The sequence below is a fragment of the Gymnoscopelus microlampas genome (genome assembly GCF_963454915.1).
Source record: "Gymnoscopelus microlampas genome assembly, chromosome: 10".
NCBI classification, from domain to species: domain Eukaryota; kingdom Metazoa; phylum Chordata; class Actinopteri; order Myctophiformes; family Myctophidae; genus Gymnoscopelus; species Gymnoscopelus microlampas.
In genome coordinates, this window is record NC_139947.1 from 30,632,777 (window position 1) to 30,654,864 (window position 22,088).

The following is a 22,088-nucleotide window of genomic DNA, read 5'->3' on the forward strand; positions in this document are numbered from 1 at the left end:
CGGCTTATCGGAGCTGGAATTCGGAGTTGAGGACTTGAGGAGTCCCCCGAGACCTCACCCATGCTCCCAGATTAGCCGCTAAACTGCACATAATTGTGCTCCCCTTCTTCTCCCAGAGTGCTATTAGTCTCCCATTTATGAGCACGCTAACTTAACCCCTCCCCCAATCCAACGAACGCAGACAGAATAAAATAAAAGTAGAATAAAAAACAGGCACGCACGCATCAGTGGTGGAAAAAGTATTCAATGTTTTTACTCATGTAAAAGTATCAATACTAGTAATACCTTGTTTACAAGGATTTACCTGAGTAAAAAGTACAAAAGTATTGGCATCAAAATGTACTTAAAGTACCAAAAGTAGAAAGTACTCGTTGAGCAGAAGGTCCAGTTTCACAAGTTTTCAAATGTATACAATTTTAAAAAAAAATCTTTTGAAAATAGCAGATCTACAAGTTCACAATGCGTTGCATTGACACATTGTGAGCTTGTAGATCGCCTATTTTCAAATGGCCAAAATGTATACAGGGCTGAAGTGGTTAATGTATGTTTTGTAATAATAATCAAAATTTACTCCAGTAAAGTAAAAAATACCTCAAAATTGTACTTAAGTACAGTGCTTGAGTAAATGTACTCAATTGCTTTACACCACTGGCACATATCATGCATGCCATGTGCACAAGCACATTATTTATTGCTTTTATCTTTTATGAGCTTCCAGCTTTAGACACAAGTAGGCTACACACACGTTTAGACACATAGAGGTATCAAGCCTTTGCTTGTAAAACACAAATACATTAACCAAATTGTTCTGTTAGAATAGAAATACCATCAAAGATACATTATTCAATAATGCAAAGCAGTGAAATGTTTACTGTCCAAATGGATAGGCCTGTTGAGCTTGCATTGCACAGTATTCACTCACTGACTTCAGTTCTGAAAGTTTAAACTGTTTTACACTCCCTGAAAGATGAACATCTGTAATATTTTTCTAAACAGACTTTTGTTTAAGCAAGCATCTAGTGAAATGTGGAAACAGACATAATAAATAGGCACTTTATAAACCCTTTTTCCCAGAATATGTTCCACCTCTCTAAAGGTTAAGCAAAAGATATATCTGGGTGTTTTTATTTTACTGTAGCTCTGGAGTGGAACAGAACCAACTCTTTCTCAGCAAAACACTCACTCTCAATGAATTATGTGCCCACTGGTGTCAGCGCGCCAGGCCAGTTAGCTTAGTGTTTAGAGTTAGCTTAGAGTTCGTGAGTATTGGACCATTGACCAGAAGGTCATTTATCCACATCCCCAAGGTCAGACACATTGATGTTACTAATGCCCTATTAATGCCGCAGAGAAGTTCCAGCTGCGTAAACGGTCACGTGCCGTAGAAAACAGGTGAGCCATGCACTGTAGGTCATTTTGGATGAACTCATTTAGCCAGTGCACCGAAATGATGGATGGGTGCACAAGGGTGTGTGGGGAGACCCAGGGGGACAAGTCGTGCCTTGGCAGAGTGGGTACAGCAGAGTTGATGGTGAAATCACCACAGGCATGGCGCCACTTGGCCCCTGCTTATTTCTATTCCTCACGGCTATTCTTTTTGGAAAATGTTCACACAAACAGTTGTACACACACACACGCACACGCACACGCACACACACACACACACACACACACACACACACACACACACACACACACACACACACACACACACACACACACACACACACACACACACATATGCACAAACACACTCCGTTGGGCTTTCCCCTTGGAACTGTTATACTTGGCGTGGAACTCAGGAACTTGCCATTGAAAAAGCTGGCCGAGTTTTTATGCATTTGACCTTGGTGGTGAGAAGTATTGTAAAAGGTTATCACCATGGAAAGGGAAGACCAACCCCTATTGTTTCCCCCGTGTGTGCTAATACACCTCAGTTCCAGTCACCACTGCTGGCCTTAACAAGCAATTAGCCCTGTTAACGAAGGCTACACTTTACTGCTAATTGATTTCCATTTTACGCAAATGCCAATTGGAGGATTGTTGCTTTTACCGTTTGAACAAGAGCAGGTCTCTGATTAGTTGTAACTAACACAGAGAGAGGTAAATAACTCCCATAGATTTCTGCTGTTTGGCATCAGAGCTTAACAGTTGATTTTATTTGCAATGGGATACTTGGATCGGTTTCCTCGGTTCAGGGGAACACCACAAAGATTTAGAGAATTAACGACATGGCACTGGTTCTCAAAGTGGGGTCTGGGGACCCTCAGGGGTCCTTGAGGGGGTTCCAGGGGGTTCCCAGCTGAATTAGTTAATATAGCATAAAATCAATGTAACTATGCACTATTTTATACTTCAGCTATTTGAAAATAGCCCACAATATGTTGCGATGCGGCACGTTGAGTGAGTAATGCCCATATAATAACTTGGGTAAAGGCAAGTAATAGAACAGCTAGAACAGTCAGGGAAGTGCAGAAAATCACATCACTTTACTGTAATACGGCTTTTAAAAACAAGGCACTTATGCCATATTACGATATCCAATATCAAGTCTCATCATGACATAGATATAATATTGATACATTGCCCAGCCCTATGTCATATGATTAACCATGTGAACCCTAACATCCCTATTCTGGGCATATCATAATAGGTGAACATTTGGCAAAAATAGAAGAACATTTATTGAAAATTGGCAAACATTCAGGGAAAAATAGCAAAACAAAAGTTGTGAGCGTGTAGAATCACCTGAATTCCTTTATGGCTTCAATTTGTGCCTAACAAAATCTGAATGTGTGTCTGTACATGGTGTGTGTGTGTGTGTGTGTGTGTGTGTGTGTGTGTGTGTGTGTGTGTGTGCACAGATGAGCAGATGTATCGCTGTGAAGAATGTGATGAGCTGTTCCCCTCGGCGCTGGAGCTCCGCAGGCACCAGAAGTACTCCTGCTCCACGGCCGGCTCGCTCTTCGACACGCTCAGCGAGGACTTCAAACAGGAGCGAGAGGACAGCGCAGACGAGCCCGTCCATGAGTGTAAAGACTGTGAGAAGATATTCCCCAATGAGTACAGGTACCACGACACTGATGTTCTCAAATGTTTTTCATTTCATGGACCCCCCTTCCGAGGTTGGTATGCATTACTCCACGGACCCCCATAACCTTTGAGAGTGTACAAATGTCCATTTGTACACTCTCAGAGTTACAGACCTGTCCATTTGGTTCCTAACTATCCTCAATTCAGGATAGTTCATACATTTAACCCCTACTTGTAACTATACCTTTCAGGCCCGGAAACCCCTTATGGGGTTCTTGTTGCTATGTACAACTTAGCAATATACATTTGTTGTCATTTTTGAATAAATATTTGAACATTTTCAGAAAACTTAGAAGGCGTTTTTAGAATCGGCCTCAGGTCTAACACACACACACACACACACTTTGAGAAACATTGCAATAACATTGCTGCATGAGTGCAGACAGGCATGTATACATACTACACTATACACTAATACTATACTAAGTGTACAGGATGGCAGTTTCAGATTTACGGTCCATTTTTTTGCTTTTGTGTATTTGATTTTTGGCCTTTTGTATTGCTTTCTTGCTATTTGTATCTTCTTTTAATATTTTATCTTACCTTATTTTTACACATTGTTGAAGAATTTCAAAATGTATATCACTGCCGTATTTGACAACACCCGTGAACTTCAAACCTTTAAACTTACCCGATGTTGTCCTCATTCAGTCTGGGCCAACACATGATAGTCCACACAGAGGAGAGGGAGTACAAGTGTGACCAGTGTCCCAAGGCCTTCAACTGGAAGTCCAACCTCATCCGCCACCAGATGTCACACGACAGCGGCAAGCGCTTTGAGTGTGAAAATTGTGATAAGGTACAGCACACCCAGCACGTAAGTTGTGCGCGCCAACCCACACACATAGGCTCTGTCTGCTTCAGAAATTCTGCTGGGCTTGTGCTTTTTTGGCTTCGTGCATTTGGATACTGGACAATGGATAGAGATAGGAGGCAGCAACAGCATACTGTACCTTTTACATGGATTCTGTCATAGCAGTGAAAATGCATGTTCATTCGCCAAATGCAACCAAAAAACGCAACGCAAATACAGTACATGGAGGGCAGATGATATTTAAATGTGGCATCATCAAATATACAGTATATTGCATTGGCTCATACGTTTACGTCAAGGTCTGTGGTCATGCCTTCTCTCACGCAGGTGTTCACAGATCCCAGCAACCTGCAGCGCCACATCCGTTCACAGCACGTTGGTGCACGTGCTCACACATGCCCTGAGTGTGGCAAGACCTTTGCCACGTCCTCAGGCCTCAAGCAACATAAGCACATCCACAGTAGCGTCAAGCCCTTTATCTGTAAGTCAGAGAAATGCAAACCACGCCTCTTATTTGCTTTAGATTACCCTTTCTGTCTCATCCAATTCCTCTCTCCCACTGCCCTCTTTATCTCTACTCCCTACATTGACTTCCCCTTCCCCGTTTACCTCCTCAGCATCATTTGGAACCAACCACGATAATCCAGCTGGACATAGTATACAATAGTAACAACAACAAACAAGTGCTTCTGTAAAACTGATTGCATAAATATCAGATGTCATTATTCACCTTTTCTATTTGCATTTCTATGCATGTATATTTAATCTAGTTTAACCTGAGTTAAATAAAGAATGAAAGTCAATATATATTTAAATGACAAAAAAAAAAAAAAAGAATGACACAGATCAAAATTATTATTTTCATTGTGGCCTTCAGTGGAACAGTGGAATAGATTCTGGAATCAATGCTGTATCCTGCATTTCAAGCATGTAAAGGAAAAGTAATACACATGCTATATCCAGAGAAGTGTGTAAAATATACACTTCTCTCAATCCTCTTGCACTGAATAAATGACACATTTCCTGTAATGAAACTGATCACTTCCTGTCTTAAGCTACAATATTTCATCATGCAGTTGTCATTTTTTGTTGATTTGGTACACAGAATTAGAGACAGTGTTTAAATGGGCTTAACCAGGCCCTGGTGGGCTGTGTCCTTTTGGTTCCCCAGGCGAGGTGTGCCACAAGTCCTACACCCAGTTCTCCAACCTCTGCCGCCACAAGCGTATGCATGCTGACTGCCGTACCCAGATCAAATGCAAGGACTGTGGGCAGATGTTCAGCACTACCTCCTCCCTCAACAAGCACCGGCGCTTCTGTGAGGGCAAGAACCATTATGGCTCCCCAGCAGGGATGTTCACCCCAGGCATCCCTATGAGCTCTAGTCCCATCATGGCCAAGGTTAAGTCCCACCACCCGCACCATCCGGGCCTCAACCACTCAGGTTTAGGGTTCACTGACTACTTCCCCTCCCGTCATCATCCCCATGCTGGTTTACCCTTCTCCCCAGGACCCCACGGCTTCCCATCCCTCTCGCACGGTTTCCCGGGCATCTTCTCCCATTCGCTTTACCCACGGCCACCCTTATTGCCGCCCAACCCGCTACTTAAGAGCCCCCTTGGCAGCAGCGGTCAGGAAGCAAAACTGCCTCGGAGCCCCCTAGACGTCCCCCCACTCTCTTTGGTCGGCCACCTGAACAACAGTGGTGGGAATGGCTTGAGTCAGGCAGAAGACAAAGAGAAGGAGAACAAACTGGACTTGTCTTCTGGAGGAGAAGCTAAGGCCAAATCAAAGATGGCAGACATGTCTGATGGCAGCGACCTTGAAGACGTCAACACGACAAGCGGGACTGATTTGGACACGACGACCGGTACTGCTTCAGGCGATGGGTCTGACTTGGAAAGCGATGGAGAAAGCGAACGGGAGCGAAGCAGCAAGCGGAGGAAACCCTCCGGGGTAGTGTCAGGTCAAGAGGGCATGCGTCCTGAAGACGTGAGCAGTGCATTGGTATCACCCATGTCCAGCTCGGGGACCCTCGCAATCGATCGGCCCTTCATTTCCTCTGCATCATCCCAGCACTCCTTCTTTCCTCCGCCTGACGAGCAAGCGCTGCCACCCAGCACCGGCAATGCCAACACCGTCACCACAGACTCCATCAAAGCCATCGCCTCCATTGCAGAGAAATACTTTGGCCCGGGTTTGATGGGTCTACATCAGGAGAAGAAGATGGGTCCACTGCCGTATCATTCCATGTTCCCCTTCCAGTTTCTGCCCAATTTCCCCCACTCCCTCTACTCCTTTGGTACCGAAAGAGGCACCATCAACCCTAGCATGTTTTTTAAGCCTGAGCCCAAGTCACCTCGTGAGCACCTACACAAAATGGTCCCCGGTGGTCCCGGAGCTCCTGCACCCACCGCTGAGTCACCATTCGACCTCACCAACAAGGCCAAGGAGATCAAGCTGGCTCCACCAACCCCAACCAAGCCATCTCACCCCAACAACAGCAGTTGGAGCAGTAGTGGGCCCCTGTCAGTATCTGGCAGTGAGGAGCAGCCTCTGGACCTCAGCATTGGTGGTCGGAGCCGGGGTGGTCATAACGGTGTGGCCTCTGAGGCACACAACCGCAAGCACCACAACTTTGGGGCTGGGAAGGGTATTCTCACCAAAGAGGAACCCCCTGCTAGTGTGAACCCACATCCACATCCACATCCACATGCACATCCACATGCACATCCACATCTACAGTCCCTGCACCAGGCCAGCATGGCCCAGCACCAGCAAGCTCTGGCCCAGCCACCCCAGCAGCCACCCCTGCACTACGCCAAGCCCTCAGCCTTCTTCATGGACCCTATATACAGGTATTTCAGCCCCGAGTAGACTAGAATAATGTCAATACTACATCAACAAGGTCACCTGCTTTTCATGTCTTTTAATCTACCTGCATCTATCTATAGTTGAATTCATCACTATCCAACTGTTACAAACTGAATATGTATGAACTATATCAATGGGTTCATTAATGCAGACATTTTCAGTGTCTGCTTGTATGTTTGAGGATGTAGAGCAGTGGTTCTCAAAGTTGGGTCTGGGTCTTTGGGGGGGGGGGATGTGTTAATACAGCATCACAATAGGTTTAACCACTTCATCCATTATACATTATCTATTCACAAATAGCAGATCTACAATGGACATCTGCTATTTTGACTAATTTGGAAGAAATCATTTGAATAATGTTTTAACACAAATCTTCTCCTCTGGGGGTCCCTGGCACAAAACATTTTCCGTGGCCAAATACATATTCATTTGGGGGTCCTTGACATGAAAAGGTTTGAGAACCACTGATGGTATAGTGGATACCTTTAAGTGTGAGGCTGACGTTGAACTCTGACCTTGGTACGTAACCCTTTTCCTTGGGGTTGGTCCAGCAGGGTGGAGAAGAGAAAGCTGCTTGACCCCGTAGGCGCTCTGAAGGAGAAGTTCCTCAGGCCCTCCCCACTGCTTTTCCATCCACAGGTACGCTTACAATGTGCAACACACACACACACACACACACACACACACACACACACACACACACACACACACACACACACACACACACACACACACACACACACACACACACACACACACACACACACACACACACACACACACACATTGATCACTGGTGTCTGCCATTGATCACTGGTATGATCTGTGTCGAAGGTAATCGAGAAGTTATTATCGTTACATGCATAAAAGTGTGAGCTTTAACCAAAGCCTATACATATCCAGGGTGTCCCTAGCTGGGTGAATTGTCCTCCTACAGTATGCTCTATACACTGGCTGATTATTCCCAGATACTATCAGTTATTATTTTCATAACATGTATTATGTGAAAAGACCTCACTCCAGCCTCCCACGCCACTGCAACCTGAACTGATAGGCCCCTACGCACCATCATTCCACAGTGTTGATGTTATTTTCTCAAGGGTTCTGTACAATTTCTTCCTTTGTTTACCGAATGGCGCCTCTGTACCTCGTCGCTTCCACCTTGCTCAGAAGACACAGTCTGTTATCGCAGCCCCTTTGATAATCAGTCACATTGTTTGACTGTCCCCGAACCCTCCCTCCCCACCCACCTCTCGCAAATCTTGATTACAGGGAATGATAGTATTAATAAAAAAAGAATAATAAGCATTTCAATTGAGGGGAGCTGTCGCACAAAGCCACTTGGCCATGCTAAACTTAGTTGTGGCATTGTTGTGTATGCTGGGAGCACACAGGCCAGCTAATAACTTCCCTTTGAGTCGTTTTTTTTTCACTCTCTGGCTGGCGGGCTAGATAATAGCAACGTGCCCATCAAGGACATCCTGTGTTTGTGTCCAGGAGAATGGAGGGCTCTCATTGGGGGGAGAAACGGTTTAATCTGACCTGGAAATCTGGGTCCTCTGTCAATTGTGACTTTGCAATAGACACGTTTACTGGTGTGTATGCAGACAGATACACACCAATACAGATTGTAGAACACAGTTTTGTATATGGGTAGTGCATGTGTATGTATGGACCCCAAGGAGTCTCACTTACTCATAAGTCTCGTAAGTTGGCTACCACTACTCTGAGAATTTACCATGTGTACTGCTATTGCAGACCACAGTCTGGTATGGGATGTTATTGTTTGAATTGTAGACTTAATAAGTGCTCTTAATTATGATGGCAATATGGCCTTCCACTTGTCTATTACCAGATATACACAGTACAGTAACTGAACAAAGTCTTCATCAGAGAAACTTCACAGCTATTAAACCGTTCTCACACCACCAGAGCATCTCTGCTGCGATCCTCCCAGTGATCCAAACACAATGCCACCTCTAAATTCAGTCGCATGACGGAATCACCCTCGCCGCCGCCCCCCCGTTCTCAGACTGCGAATAAACACATCGAGACGGACGGTCTGTCCCTGTGTCTCACGCCGTCCCAGCATTCAACTAAACAAGGAAGGATGTAAGCTGTTTTTGGCAAATAAACTCCTACATAGCTGCTCCCCTTTGTTCACAAGGCTTCTGCGGAGGAGGGGAAATAGCTATCAGTCAGTGGTATCTTAAACTATATTGTACGGCTCCCGTCGGGGCTCTTGAATGGCTCATTGAGCCTGGCGAGCCGGGCTTTAGACAGTGGCTTCACCAGAGAAGGGGAAAGGTTGGAGAACAAAGTGGTGGCTCAGGGCTGGGGATGGGGGTCCCTGGGGTGGTGGTGGGGGTGGGGGTGGGGGTGGTGGGGGTAGTGGCGGCGGGTGGAGTAGAGTGGTATTCAAGTGTTTGTTAATGTGCGATAGGTCAGGGAGGTGAGTCCCCCGCAGCACAATCAACAAGGCTGACCTCTGATATACAGCTTCCTCTAGGCTTCCGTTCTGTCTCCCTGTCTCACTCTCTCTGTTTGTGTGTGTGTGTGTGTGTGTGTGTGTGTGTGTGTGTGTGTGTGTGTGTGTGTGTGTGTGCGCGTGCGTGCGTGCGTGCGTGTGTGTCTCTCTCTCTCTCCATCTCTCCCCCTTTCTTTTTTGTGTGCTATTCACACACATACACACACATGTACGCGCTCGCACACACGCGCGCACACACACGCACACACTCACTCTCATATACATACAAGATGCAGATGAAGAATAAAGCACAAGAGCTTGATCCTGTGAAGGTTGCTGGTTCAAATCTGAATGAGCACAAAATGAAACTCCTGTTGTACATGCCTCTTGTTTCCCATGTGGGTATCTCAAACCTGGCCTTATATCCGTACCCTCTCTTCCCCTTTGCCTCTCTCCTTGCTCCTCCCTGCTCAGATGTCAGCCATGGAGAACATGACAGAGAAGCTGGAGAGCTTTGGCACTCTGAAACTGGACGCACCGCCCAACTCGCTGCAACACTCAGCCCACCCACTGTTCAACTTCCGCACGCCGCCCCCCTCCCTGTCGGACGCCATCCTTCGCAAGGGCAAGGAGCGCTATACCTGCAGGTATGTGACCTGTGAAGCAGGTGCTTTTCCTCATATCAGCCACATGAACCCTAGCTATTCTGGCCATGTCATAATAGGCGAACACTTAGCAACAATAGGTGAATATTCGGCGAAAATGGGCAAACATTCGGCAAAAATAGCAGAGCTACAAGCTCACAACACGTTTCAAAGTCATTGCGAATCCAGTCATTGGGAATCCAGTCATTGGGAATCCAGTCATTGGGAATCCCGTCATCGGGCAAATCCTGATGACCGGGATTGGGAACCACGGCATAACTGACTGCTTAGTTATGTGAACGATCATGCTATAGAGTTAGCAAAAAAACATATTTAGCAGAAAGCTATAAGGGCTTACAGACGGGATGCGACAGACATGCCTTGTAATTCATTTTCAATGAGAGGCGCACAAGCAATCTGACAGGCGGAGCGACAAGCGTGCCCGCTCCCGTGAAACTGTCACGTTCGTACCCGCTACAAGAGCTGGATGGGGGGTCAACATTTTTGTATGCAATGCGCAGGACAATGATTTGACTGAAATGGACATGGCTGAAGCAGGGGTAGATTGCCTTGCGTTTACTTGCAGAGCAATTGTCTCTCTATGTATTCACACGAGGAGTCCAGTGCGACCCTGTCGTTCCAGGTTTGAATCAGTGTTTCTCAGCTAAGTTGTTGTCACAATTATAGAGGGTCATGGGACATCCTCATGTTTTATTATCTAAACAAGTATACAGGGGTTGGGATTTAATTGTTATCATGTGATTTACAGTGATTTAAATTTAGCTCCAAGGCAAAAGTGCTTGAGAACCACACTTTAAATTACAATGCAACTATACATATAATACAAAAAGTCTAAATTAAGTCTAATCTATTTCGTTTTCTATCCCACTCACTCCTCTCCCCTCCCTCTGTTCCAATCTGCACATCCATCCATTCTCTTCTGTCCTCCTTTACAGGTACTGTGGGAAAATCTTCCCTCGCTCCGCTAACCTCACCAGACACCTGCGGACACATACAGGGGAGCAACCCTACAGGTACACCTCTCCTCTCCTCTCCCCTCATGCACATCATTTCTGCAGCATCATTTTATTTTCAGTCCTCTACTACTAGCTGTAATTGTTGGCCTTGATTGGGTGTAATTGCAAATGACAGGGGCAGTGAGGTAGGGAACAAGGAGATATTTAGTGAGGCAGAGGAATCCATCACATCCATCGCAACAATGAAGCAGTGTAGAAGATCTGGGCTCCCAGAAGGCTCAGCTCTATTGTTTGTTTACAGGCAAATTAAATGAATCTTGTCTGAATGAACTGAGGTGGGCTGTGTGTGTGTGTGTGTGTGTGTGTGTGTGTGTGTGTGTGTGTGTGTGTGTGTGTGTGTGTGTGTGTGTGTGTGTGTGTGTGTGTGTGTGTGTGTGCGTGTGCGCACGCAAGAGTGTGTCTAGACTACATGTGTATGAGCCTGTGCATGTGTATGCAATTTTGTGTTTGCCTGCATGCACATGCGTATGCATGCAAGCTCATGTGCGCGTGTCTGTAGGCCTGTGTCTTGTACGTGTGTGTGTGTGTGTGTGTGTGTGTGTGTGTGTGTGTGTGTGTGTGTGTGTGTGTGTGTGTGTGTGTGTGTGTGTGTGTGTGTGTGTGTGTGTGCGGTGGCAGTAGCAACGCATGTGGTCATGAAATAGGCCCCTCTAGATGAGCGGAGTAATGTGGCGTTTAGAACCAAGACGGGTAATTACTGTTTATACTGAGTGGAACAGGGGGCTCAGTTAGTGTATCTCTACCACATTTTCCATCGTGCACACACACACACACACACACACACACACACACATTTCTTTCTTGCTCTCTTGCTCATACCTCCGGTTTAATCCTTCTCGTCTTGCGTTTTCTCCCGTCATATGTGCTTTCTCTTCCTGGGTCCAACATTCCCCTCTCCGCCACCCTATAACGCTGGGCCTTTTCTCTCCTCGTGTCGGCAGGTGTAAATACTGTGACCGCTCGTTCAGCATCTCATCTAACCTCCAGCGCCACGTTCGCAACATCCACAACAAGGAGAAGCCCTTCAAGTGTCACCTCTGCAACCGCTGCTTTGGTCAGCAGACCAATCTGGACCGCCATCTCAAGAAGCATGAGCATGAGAACATACCTGGTCAGTTCCGAGCAACACATGCACTTCTGCAGACACCGCATCATTGTTATTAACCCATTGAGACCTGAGGCCGATTCTACAAATGTCTTTGTAGACGCACGTCGAAAATAGCTGACCTATACTACAAGCTCACAACACGCAACACCACTGTACGATGATGAAGTATAAATTAGGCTTAAAATGGTTTCTTGCCGGCGTGAATCTTTGGTCTGAACTAGGCTTAAAAGTAGAGACGTTCCTGCTTTGTGACCGGTGCAGCATCTCATTCCTCCTCTCTCCCTTGACTCTCCCCACTGTCTGTCTGTGTCTCACCAACACAGACATGCCTAAATATAATAATATAATAACAAAATCAGATTTTTTTATTTTGGCTTCATCCTACAACATTTTTGTTTTGCAATGTGTTTAGTTTCACTGAGCCGATGATATTACACAAGAGAATATCCGATTTCTTATAGCCGATTTCTTTTTACTGTTCTGAAGTTTTCTGTCATTAATCCACCCTGCAAGCAAAACTCCTCCTCAAGGTCCATAATATCACAGTTGCTGAAATAAAGGGGGCAGAAATGGGAGAATTTCTTTGAACAGAAAATATTTTTCTAGACCTAAAAATACAACCTAAATATGAAGTCTGAAATAAGGTACTTGACCCCTAACTGCCCCTGTGGAGCTGCTCAGTGGCCAACAATAGTAAACTGTGGTTGGGCTGGAGAGCTCCCACATGTGAGTGTGTGTATCTATATGAGTACGTAGCAGGGCGTCTCCAAAGAATGAACATATGTGCAAACCCTCCCTGAATGGAGGTTAAAAAAGGACCGAGTGAAATCGTACGCTTTCACGCAAGTTTGTAGGAATTTATTTGACCAAGCACTTTCTGTATGTTTTGGCCACTGATACAACTTCATTATTACTGTTATTATATTTTGTCAGTCAACTAAATGATCAAAAGGTAATAGTCTACAGTACACCAACTTTTGCACTGACAATATACTTTTACAGTAGGCTACCTGTAATTTATATTATACGTACTGTATACTGTATGTATCATATTGGTAATAGTTTTGCTCTGTTTTCTGTTTTTATTTATTAGCATAACACATAATACATAAGCCTGGTTGTAAAAATGCACACAGCTAGCCATTAGCCCATAGCCATGGGAATGGTATGGAGGGAAATTGACAGTTAATGCTATACACCAAAAATATTTAAAAAAAATCTGTATACACTAGCCAGATCTTAATCAAAGAACAGCCAATATGGTCCACCATATTGCTATTTGAGAATTGTGTGTAATAACCGTTATGCTTGATGTTACGCATGTCTGATAATCATCATACTAATTGTGTGTGTGTGTGTGTGTGTGTGTGTGTGTGTGTGTGTGTGTGTGTGTGTGTGTGTGTGTGTGTGTGTGTGTGTGTGTGTGTGTGTGTGTGTGTGTGTGTGTGTGTGTGTGTGTGTGTGTGCGCTCGTGCACGTTTCTTTATCTGCCTGCGTTTCCCCACAGTGAGCCAACAGTCTGGGATGCTGTCCAACCTAGGAACCACCATCTCCTCGCCAAACTCGGAGCCAGACAATCACGCACTTTTGGACGAGAAGGAGGACTCGTACTTCTCAGAAATCCGTAACTTCATCTCCAACAGTGAAATGAACCAGGCCTCCAGCTCTACGGATAAGAGGTAGGGAATGCAGATCAAGACAAACACTAACACACTAGCATGCTGCCCTTTATGGTGTTCACATACGCACCATTAACCTGTGCACCCACTCAAACACATATCGCACAAACACACTTAACTTAACCACCAATAGCCAAAAATAGCTGATCTATAAGCTCACAATGTGTCAGGTTGTTAACGCATTGTGAGCTTGTATGTCAGCTATTTTATAAGAGATTTGGTGTTGACGGAAAAAAGCAGTCCACGTACAGAGCCAACTCAGGTCCAGTTTACTAAGTCTAGACTAGAGGGCTTAAGTGATTAAGCCTAATTCATGCTTCACCGCACGACAGTCTCGCTCCGGCCAGCAGCACAGCCGATCCAATAAGTATAAATTATTCAAAGTTTGTGTCATAGGTAGGAAGAGACAAGAGTCATCATGTTTTATGTACATAAGTGTACAAGATCACCAATGGCAACAATTAGTGAACAGTGCACTCTAGTGGTTCAATGTGTAACCTGATATGGTAGGGAGTAGGAGCCTCACATTTTGGATTACAACATTCTAAGTTGTTTTTAGAGATTCTAGAAAGGCTGTGAATGTTACTGATTCAGTCTAAATGAGCGGAAGGTGTTAACTGAAGAGAGCAACTATCCTGGTAATCCTGGGAAATGTACTTGTACTTTTCTGCTACAGTCAAAGTGCATTGGTCAAGCAACACTAAATGCAACGAGGAGAAGTTTGCATAAAGCTATGGGTTCCCAACCTGGCCGCTTTGAGTTTATAATTTTTTGTGGTATTTATTTAATTGTTAAAGGAAACAAACCCCATTTATATTAATCAACATTAGAATGAACATACAAAAACTGCAAGTGAAGGTTGAACTTTGGTACAGCTGCGAATAGGAAAATGCCAAGTCCATTGCCTGTGATCTGTTGATCTGTCTGCTAAGAAGAATAGCCTCATATTTCACAATTCAAAGAAAGTTTGTTAAAGCAAGACATAGGCCTACTGATTGACCTAGACATAGTATTAAACATAGGCCTACTGCCAAGTTATATTTGGAATATCATTGAACAACATTGAATCCATTCGTATTTCCCTCTACACCAGTGTTTCTCAACCTTTTTTGGGCCAGTGCCCCCTGTCCCTTACCGGGACAGTAGCATGGTCAGTATCATGTCAGTATCTGATCAGTATCTGGTCAGTATCATAGTCAGTATCATCATAGTCAGTATCATAGTCAGTATCATGGGCAGTATCATGTCAGTATCATGTCAGTATCATGGTCAGTATCATGGTCATGCAGTACCATGTCAGTATCATGTCTGTATCTGGTCAGTATCACAGTCAGTATCATAGTCAGTATCATAGTCAGTATCATAGTCAGTATCATGGACAGTATCATGTCAGTATCATGGTCAGTACCATGTCAGTATCATGTCTGTATCATGGTCAACATTCTGATAAGATATATTATTTGCAAAACATAATATTGTCAGTATCATGTCAGTATGATAAAAATTATATTGACCATGATACACAATATTATGTTCTGCAAATAATATATCTTTTCAGAATGTTGACCAGAACTGACTTTGATATATCACTTGTATATTACTTACTTGTAGGAATTTAACCCTAGCTTAGAGTGACCAGACGTCCCCATTTGGGCGGGATTGTCCTGTTTTCATGCTGTGTGTCCCAAGTTCCGACAAATATCTCTAAAATAGTGGACGTTTATCATGTTCTGTTCATGTACCTAACTAATCAGAAAACGTGAACAATGCATTGCATGTCAGAATTCAATGCTCATATAGTACGTATGTGTCAATCAGTCGTTGCCTGTATGCAACACCTATGGTGCGTATACATTCACATGTGCGTGAACTTGCATGAATGGGTCAGGGTGCGCGTGTGCACAAATGTGTGCATTCATTTAAGGGTCCCAATTTGGGGAGTTGAAAATATCCCTACCCTAGCTACCAGTCATGCGGTATCTCTCTTTCCCTCTGTCTCTCCTTCTCTTTTGCTCCATCAGTCTCTCTTTCTCGTGTCTGTCTGTCTTTCTCTTTCAGCCATGCTCTATCCCTCACTTTGAATGCCTTCCTGGTAGTCTGTCCCTTCCTCCCCCTTCCTTGTCAGTCCACATAAAAGCCAGCAGGCCCAGTGGCAATTTAGCCCCTCTGCCATCTGGGATCAATATTGAGTCTCATCTACAACAAGCTGGCCTGACATTTTAATATCTGTAATTCAGAGTAAGTGTTCTGTTTTCTGTCCTCCCACCAGACAACCCCATGTTCTTTCTGTCTCTGACTGACTGGAGTCGAATGTTTTGTGCAGACAGCCATCCGTGAATGTCTATCTGCAATTGTGCGTGCGTGTCCAGCCTGGCAAAAAAGGAAAAAAATCCCTCCCGTTTAAAAAATTCCCTCCTTTTTACAGCATCGAAGCCAGTCAAAATAAAAGTCCCTGGAAACCTATGTTTTCTCATGAGAGGCTTTTGTTTAAGCTGTTTCCAGGCGGGCAAAGGGTACTATAGATGCTGACTTAGTGATTTCTCTTTGAGTGTACAAAAGGAAGAGTTTAGGGGGGTGTAGATGTATATTTTGTAATAAGTAAAATATAATAAACTTTTATGTGAATATGTAAAGTGCATCACAATCAGAAAAAGCAAGGACTATGATTAAACATACATACACTTGTTTTGTTAGACGTTGTGATCACATTTATTAACCATTTAAACCCTATATACTTAGTTGACCGGTGTCCCCCAGGGCTTTACACTGAGTCCACTCCTTTTTCCCTCTAAAAAATCTCTTTGGCAAAAATAGCCGATCTACAAGCTTGCAACGCAACTCATCCAAGTGTTCTTACGCTGTATGCATTGTGAGCTTGTAGATTGTCTATTTTCTGCAAATCTTCACCCCCAGAATAGAGACGGCAGGGTTCAAGTGGTCAAACGTGATCATGCCTGGATACTTGTGGACCGTAATAACTTTATTACACTTTTAGGGTTGTCGTTCGGTTTTTACAGTTAGGGTGACTTAGTTTCAGCTACAGCGGGCATGCTAAATTAAATTTAATGTTTTGGTATTTTGGAAACCCCTACACTCTGCAATTATGGATTACAGGAACCTAGACGCTCACAAACATGGTTATTCGCAAAATTGTGCAGTCTTAGTTGGAACTGTTTCCACGTCTGTGGGTCTGGGCTGAATTGACTGACTGCTGGGCCACCGAGGGGGGACTCAGTCTCAGGTTGAGGCATTTATCTAGGACAGTCTCAAACTGTGGGTCCCCATATGATTTTAGGGGGGAGGGGGGGTCTAAATTGACCCTTACAAGTCTGTAACTCTGACAGTCTACAAATGGAACCAAATGGACCCTAACGGGTCCATTTGCTTCCATTTGTAGACTGTCAGAGTTAAGGGGGGTCCTTGAAATGTAAAAGTTTGAGAACCATGCAGTGATCTAGGAGATCAATTGATGATGGAGCGCTTCCTCCAGTCAGCCGCCCCGTACCCCCCCCTGCTGCCCAGACAGCTAACACAAACACCCCGCTGACGTGTTTAGGCTAAATGACAAAACCCAGGGCCCCCCTCATGTCAGAGTTACACTCGTCTCTGCGTTCGCACACAGGCAAAATGTTCTTTCCTCTGCCAACTGGCCTGGCAATTTGATTTTGGGGGTGGGGGTGGGGGCATTTCATCTAGCTGGAAAGAGCAGAAGAAAAAGAAGAGGGGAAGAGAGAGAGGGTGATTTTGCATGCCTCTCCTCGAACCCCCCCCCTAAATCTACCCCCTACCCATTTCTACCCACCCACTGTGTGTGTGACCCAATCCTGTCCCTGTACGCCCCTTCCCAAATGTAATCCTGTCTGGTTTGATAAATGTCCACTGTGTGATTTTGAAAAAAAAATGGAAGGGGTAAATTTTGCTGTCCCAGAGGAAATGATATCATGAGCCATGACATCGTGGTCTGAGGGTCTGGATGGGGGTGCAGGGGGAGGGGGGCTGGCTGGAAAATGTACAGACGTCAGGTCATAATCGTTGTGTGCTGATAGCCTGTTTGCAGATCAGCCATCTTCTTCCCTCGCTCACACGCATCCATTACAGAGTCTCAGTGAACCCTCTCTCTCTCCTTCCCACTCTTTCTCTTGCCCCCTCTCTCCCTGTCTCTCTCTCTCTCTCTCTCTCTCTCTCTCTCTCTCTCTCTCTCTCTCTCTCTCTCTCTCTCTAAGCTAATTAATCTTTTCTGTCTCGTTTGAAAAGCTCTCCACACTGACTGTCGGCACTCATTTGTTTGGGTGGACAGTGAGGTTGGACCATGCATGTTGTCAGCACAGATTATTTGTGCTGGCTTGCGATGATGAGCCATGCCTGTTGATGATCAGCAGGCATTGGTGATAGTTAGGTAAACAAAACAAAAAAGATTGTTCTGTCTTGCTTTACCAGGGTAGCTAGATTCTTGCCATTTTCAATACTTTAGTGTCACTAATAAAGGGCAACAAATGAGGCGCACTTACTATAGTTTCCAGCATTGCACTTTCTTGAACCATAGGTCGGCAATGTGGCATGTCTTTGATACCAAAACTCTTGTACCGTGAGTATTTATTCACAGTAATTTTGTACCAAACCAGCCTTGCCAAAACATTGCCTCTGGCTGGTGAAGCTGACTATTACAGTCTCCCCCGACTGCCAATCATCACTATTGTTTCTATGGGACTTTAACATCACGACGACACTGCAAATGAGGGCAACCTCAATGCCCTTCGAGAATAAATAAAGGTTTGAAATGAACATGTAAATCTGCTCTACTGGTGCAGGAAATACTTGCAAAAAGCAACACAAAAATAGGCATCTATGGGCACTATAGAAGAAAATTCTAGAGAGAGAGTGAGAGAGAGAAAAGGAGAGAGTGATTTACTGTATAAACCCCTCCAAACTTAACTTACTTTGACATTTGTTCCCCACCCAGGTCAGACCAAGCGGATGAGGAGCATCCACCCAGTCACAGTCTGTCCAACTCCAAGCTGGGGAGGCTCCAAGGACTGGAGGAGGAGGAGGAGGAGGTGGAGGGTGACGACGAAGAGGAGGAGGAAGGTAGCCTGACGGAGAAGTCTCAAGATGAGGCGCCTGAGTCGCCATCTCCAGTTACTATGACGACGGGAGTGTATGAAGAGGATGAGGAGGATGAGGAAGCAGAGGGGGCTCCGTTAGCGATGACCTACGAACACACTCGCAGGTACACATTGGAGCTAGTCAGCAACGTTGTTGCTCAGATGCAGTAACGTAATGTACACTCACAATGTGATGAATAAGGATCACTCTTACCCCCAGCATCATTACAGAACACATGTATGCTACAAGCATGCCCTTTAAAGGCCAATTCATACTTCATCTCATAACCCCTTTGCTTTACAAAATATGACATATTTTTGTTTGAAAATATCGTCATTTTTGTTAAACAACTTGTCGAAATGGGTCGTATGGCAAAGTAGATATTTGCCTTTTACAACCCCTCATTTTCTCGTCCTCGTTCAAACTAATCCCACTATTAAACACCAACAGCTGGCTTTTGGCATTGAGAAAGACAGATTAATAATTAAATGAATGTTAATACGCCAAACAAGAAACACACGTCAGGAAAGATTTGTTTTGTAACCATTCCATATACATATTCCATTCCATCTAGTTATAGATTCTTTCAGAATACAAACATTAACACAGCTGGCCTGAACATCTAATGACTATCAGAGTAACAGCTGTTACTGAGCAAGATAGCTAGCATGCTTGCTAGCCTATTTAAAAAGTCTGTAAGATTTTTGATCCATTATTACCAACTCGGGTATAACCCTTCCTATTGGGGTAAACATGTTGACCAGATGTTGACAAGGGTTTGCACGTGCCTCAAAGCAACAGACTGTTGAAGCCGTCCATTTTCCATAAATATTCCATTTGTTGTGTCCAACAGAGTGTGTATTCTTCTGTCTGTCATCTGTCATACTTTGCCATCACCTAATGGTTTCACTGGCAATGATGTCAGTTTCTAATGACCATCAGGTTTACCTTTGGTCATGAACTTTTGTTACCAGTTGACCATGCACGTTATCAGAGTATTGTGAGTGAATTGTCCTTTCTCAGGGGACAATGAGCATCCTGGTTTTGTGAGTGTCCTCCTGTGCCATGTGACCCATGCATGCCGAGCACAAATCAGTATATAATTGGTATATAGGAGCACCAACTGACGTTTCCCATGAATCATAAAGACAGGACACAAGTTGAGTTTGTTTGAGGCCAATCCCCTTCCCCCTACCTGCCCGCTCAATGCTTCTTCTGGACATTTTCACCACACAGTGGTTTCTTATGCCTAGAGCCCGACCCATGTCACATGTAGTTTGCTGATTTTTTGTTTTATTTTATTTTTTAAAGTGCACGATCTTGACATTTCAAAAACTTAGATTTGATTCAAGTTTCTATTTGACAACCTTGCAAGAAAATAAATATGCAAATGAATAAACTTCAATAAAGGAAATGAACATTTAACTTTAACTATACAACAAACAAGCATAACAAGCACATATAAAATACACACAACATTAACTTTATTTTATTTAACCACATAAGCCACGTAAGAAATTGCTAAAATAGTCGGCCTACAAGCTCACAACACGTCACGCAGTGACGTGTTGTGAGCTTGTCGATCGCCTATTTTCAGCGAAGACATTTTAATGTAGAGTGAAAAAAAAAGTGAAAAGTGAAAAGTATAGAGCCCTGAGGGACTCCAGTCAACCATATGGGGTTTAAGTGGCATAATTGCCAAAACCGATATCGTAAAAAAAAAAAGAGTCAAATAAATTGGCCGATATATGGGTCGGGCTCTGCTGTACTTATGCTTTCTAGCTTGCTGTCTACTCTCTGCTCCTCAACTGTTTTCCTCAAACTAAACTTTCCTCCTTCCTTTCTTGCCCACATCTCTTTCCTGGTATCAACACGTCGATCACTGTTTACATCCTTTCTTTTCCTACATCGTTTCTTTTCCTCCCCTCATTCGTGCCTCTGTTTATCCACCTGTGTCCATCTCAACGCCCATTCATCTGTCCGCCTATCCATCCATCCATCCGTCTTATCCATCCATACATATATCCCCCATCGACCCCAAATTCGGTGTGCAGGTGTTTAGAGGAGGAGGGCTCTCTCTCGGACCTGGAAGGTCTGCCCAGCTTTCCCAAGAGCCTGGACGGTCTCCGTAAGGCCGCCGGTGACGAGCCGCCCTTTGACGTTAAAGACATGTTTAACACATCGCTAGAGTCGGAGACATTGAAAGAGACATTGTACAGGCAGGCTAAAACCCAGGTACGTTGACTGCCCTGTGGATGTTAAAGGTGTAGTTCACCCCAAACTATTACTTATTTTCTATCAATTACACGCCTCATGAAGCCTTGAATTCATGGAGATGTTTTAGTTTTTGTCGCATTCCTAAGCCAATAATTTGATGACCAGCTACTGAGTCTCCTACTGACCGATGACCCAGTCATCAAATTATTGGCTTAGGAATGCGACAAAAACACAACAATCTCCACAAATTCAAGGCTTCATGGGGTGTGTAATTGATAGAAAATAAGTAATGTTTTGGGTGAACTGCTCCTTTAATAAAACGGTAGAGGGGGAGAGGAAAGACGGGGGTTTCCTCTAGATGAGAAGTAGGAGGTGAGGTGAAATGGTTTGAGTATGATCAACATTTGTAGGATAGCTTCGGAATTTGGTAAGAAAACGAAAACAAGGTTGGCATTTCAATTCTGTGGCCAAATAGAATCTCTTTTTCTCCTGTCCATTCCTTAACCTACAATCTAACGCAGGGGTCTTCAACAGGGTGTCCGGGACCCCTAGGGGGTCCTCAGAGTTACTACAGGGGGTCCGCCAAATCTTTGTGTGATATGATGTTTTTTTTTTACCTAAACCACTTGAACCCTATCATCCCTTTTCTGGGGAGAACTTTAGCCAAAAATAGCATATCTACTGTGAGCTTGTATATCGGCTATTTTTGGCAAAGAGGTGTTTGGCGTAGAGGGAAAAAATGAGCAGACCAAGTAAACAAAAAAAGTTGAATCTGAGACACAATTTTATACAATATAGAGGGGGTCCCTGCTTCATCTCTCTCTCAGCTAGGGGTTCCTTGGCCTGAAAACGTTGAAGACCCCTGATCTAATTTATTAACTCCACCTTCTGTTCTATTCTATTAAACTTGTGATCAACTTTCTCAAACCTGTCCATGCTGTTATATCCACTGTGTGCTTGACAGAGAATTGGCATGGCACTCAAAGTGAGTGACAGTGGTGTCACAGGGTCATCTACATCAGTGGTTCTCAAACCTTTTCATGCCAAGGACC

The 22,088-nt window shown here is 44.3% G+C and overlaps 1 protein-coding gene across 9 annotated transcripts in view; it reads left to right on the forward strand.

The window, feature by feature from the left end:
• The window catches only part of prdm16 (PR domain containing 16), a 246,425-nt gene that overhangs the window by 220,123 nt on the left and 4,214 nt on the right, over positions 1 to 22,088 (forward strand). For 2 of the 9 annotated variants that reach the window (XM_084070463.1, XM_084070469.1), the window contains 10 exons: positions 2,865 to 3,069; positions 3,745 to 3,910; positions 4,235 to 4,388; positions 5,046 to 6,765; positions 7,333 to 7,420; positions 9,723 to 9,895; positions 10,849 to 10,926; positions 11,871 to 12,040; positions 13,545 to 13,716; positions 18,677 to 18,943. In XM_084070463.1, the coding sequence (XP_083926589.1) occupies positions 2,865 to 3,069; positions 3,745 to 3,910; positions 4,235 to 4,388; positions 5,046 to 6,765; positions 7,333 to 7,420; positions 9,723 to 9,895; positions 10,849 to 10,926; positions 11,871 to 12,040; positions 13,545 to 13,716; positions 18,677 to 18,943 (3,193 nt within the window). The remainder of the gene's footprint in view (positions 1 to 2,864; positions 3,070 to 3,744; positions 3,911 to 4,234; positions 4,389 to 5,045; positions 6,766 to 7,332; positions 7,421 to 9,722; positions 9,896 to 10,848; positions 10,927 to 11,870; positions 12,041 to 13,544; positions 13,717 to 18,676; positions 18,944 to 22,088) is intronic. The other 7 variants (XM_084070467.1, XM_084070470.1, XM_084070468.1 and 4 more) reach the window with 5 other exon arrangements.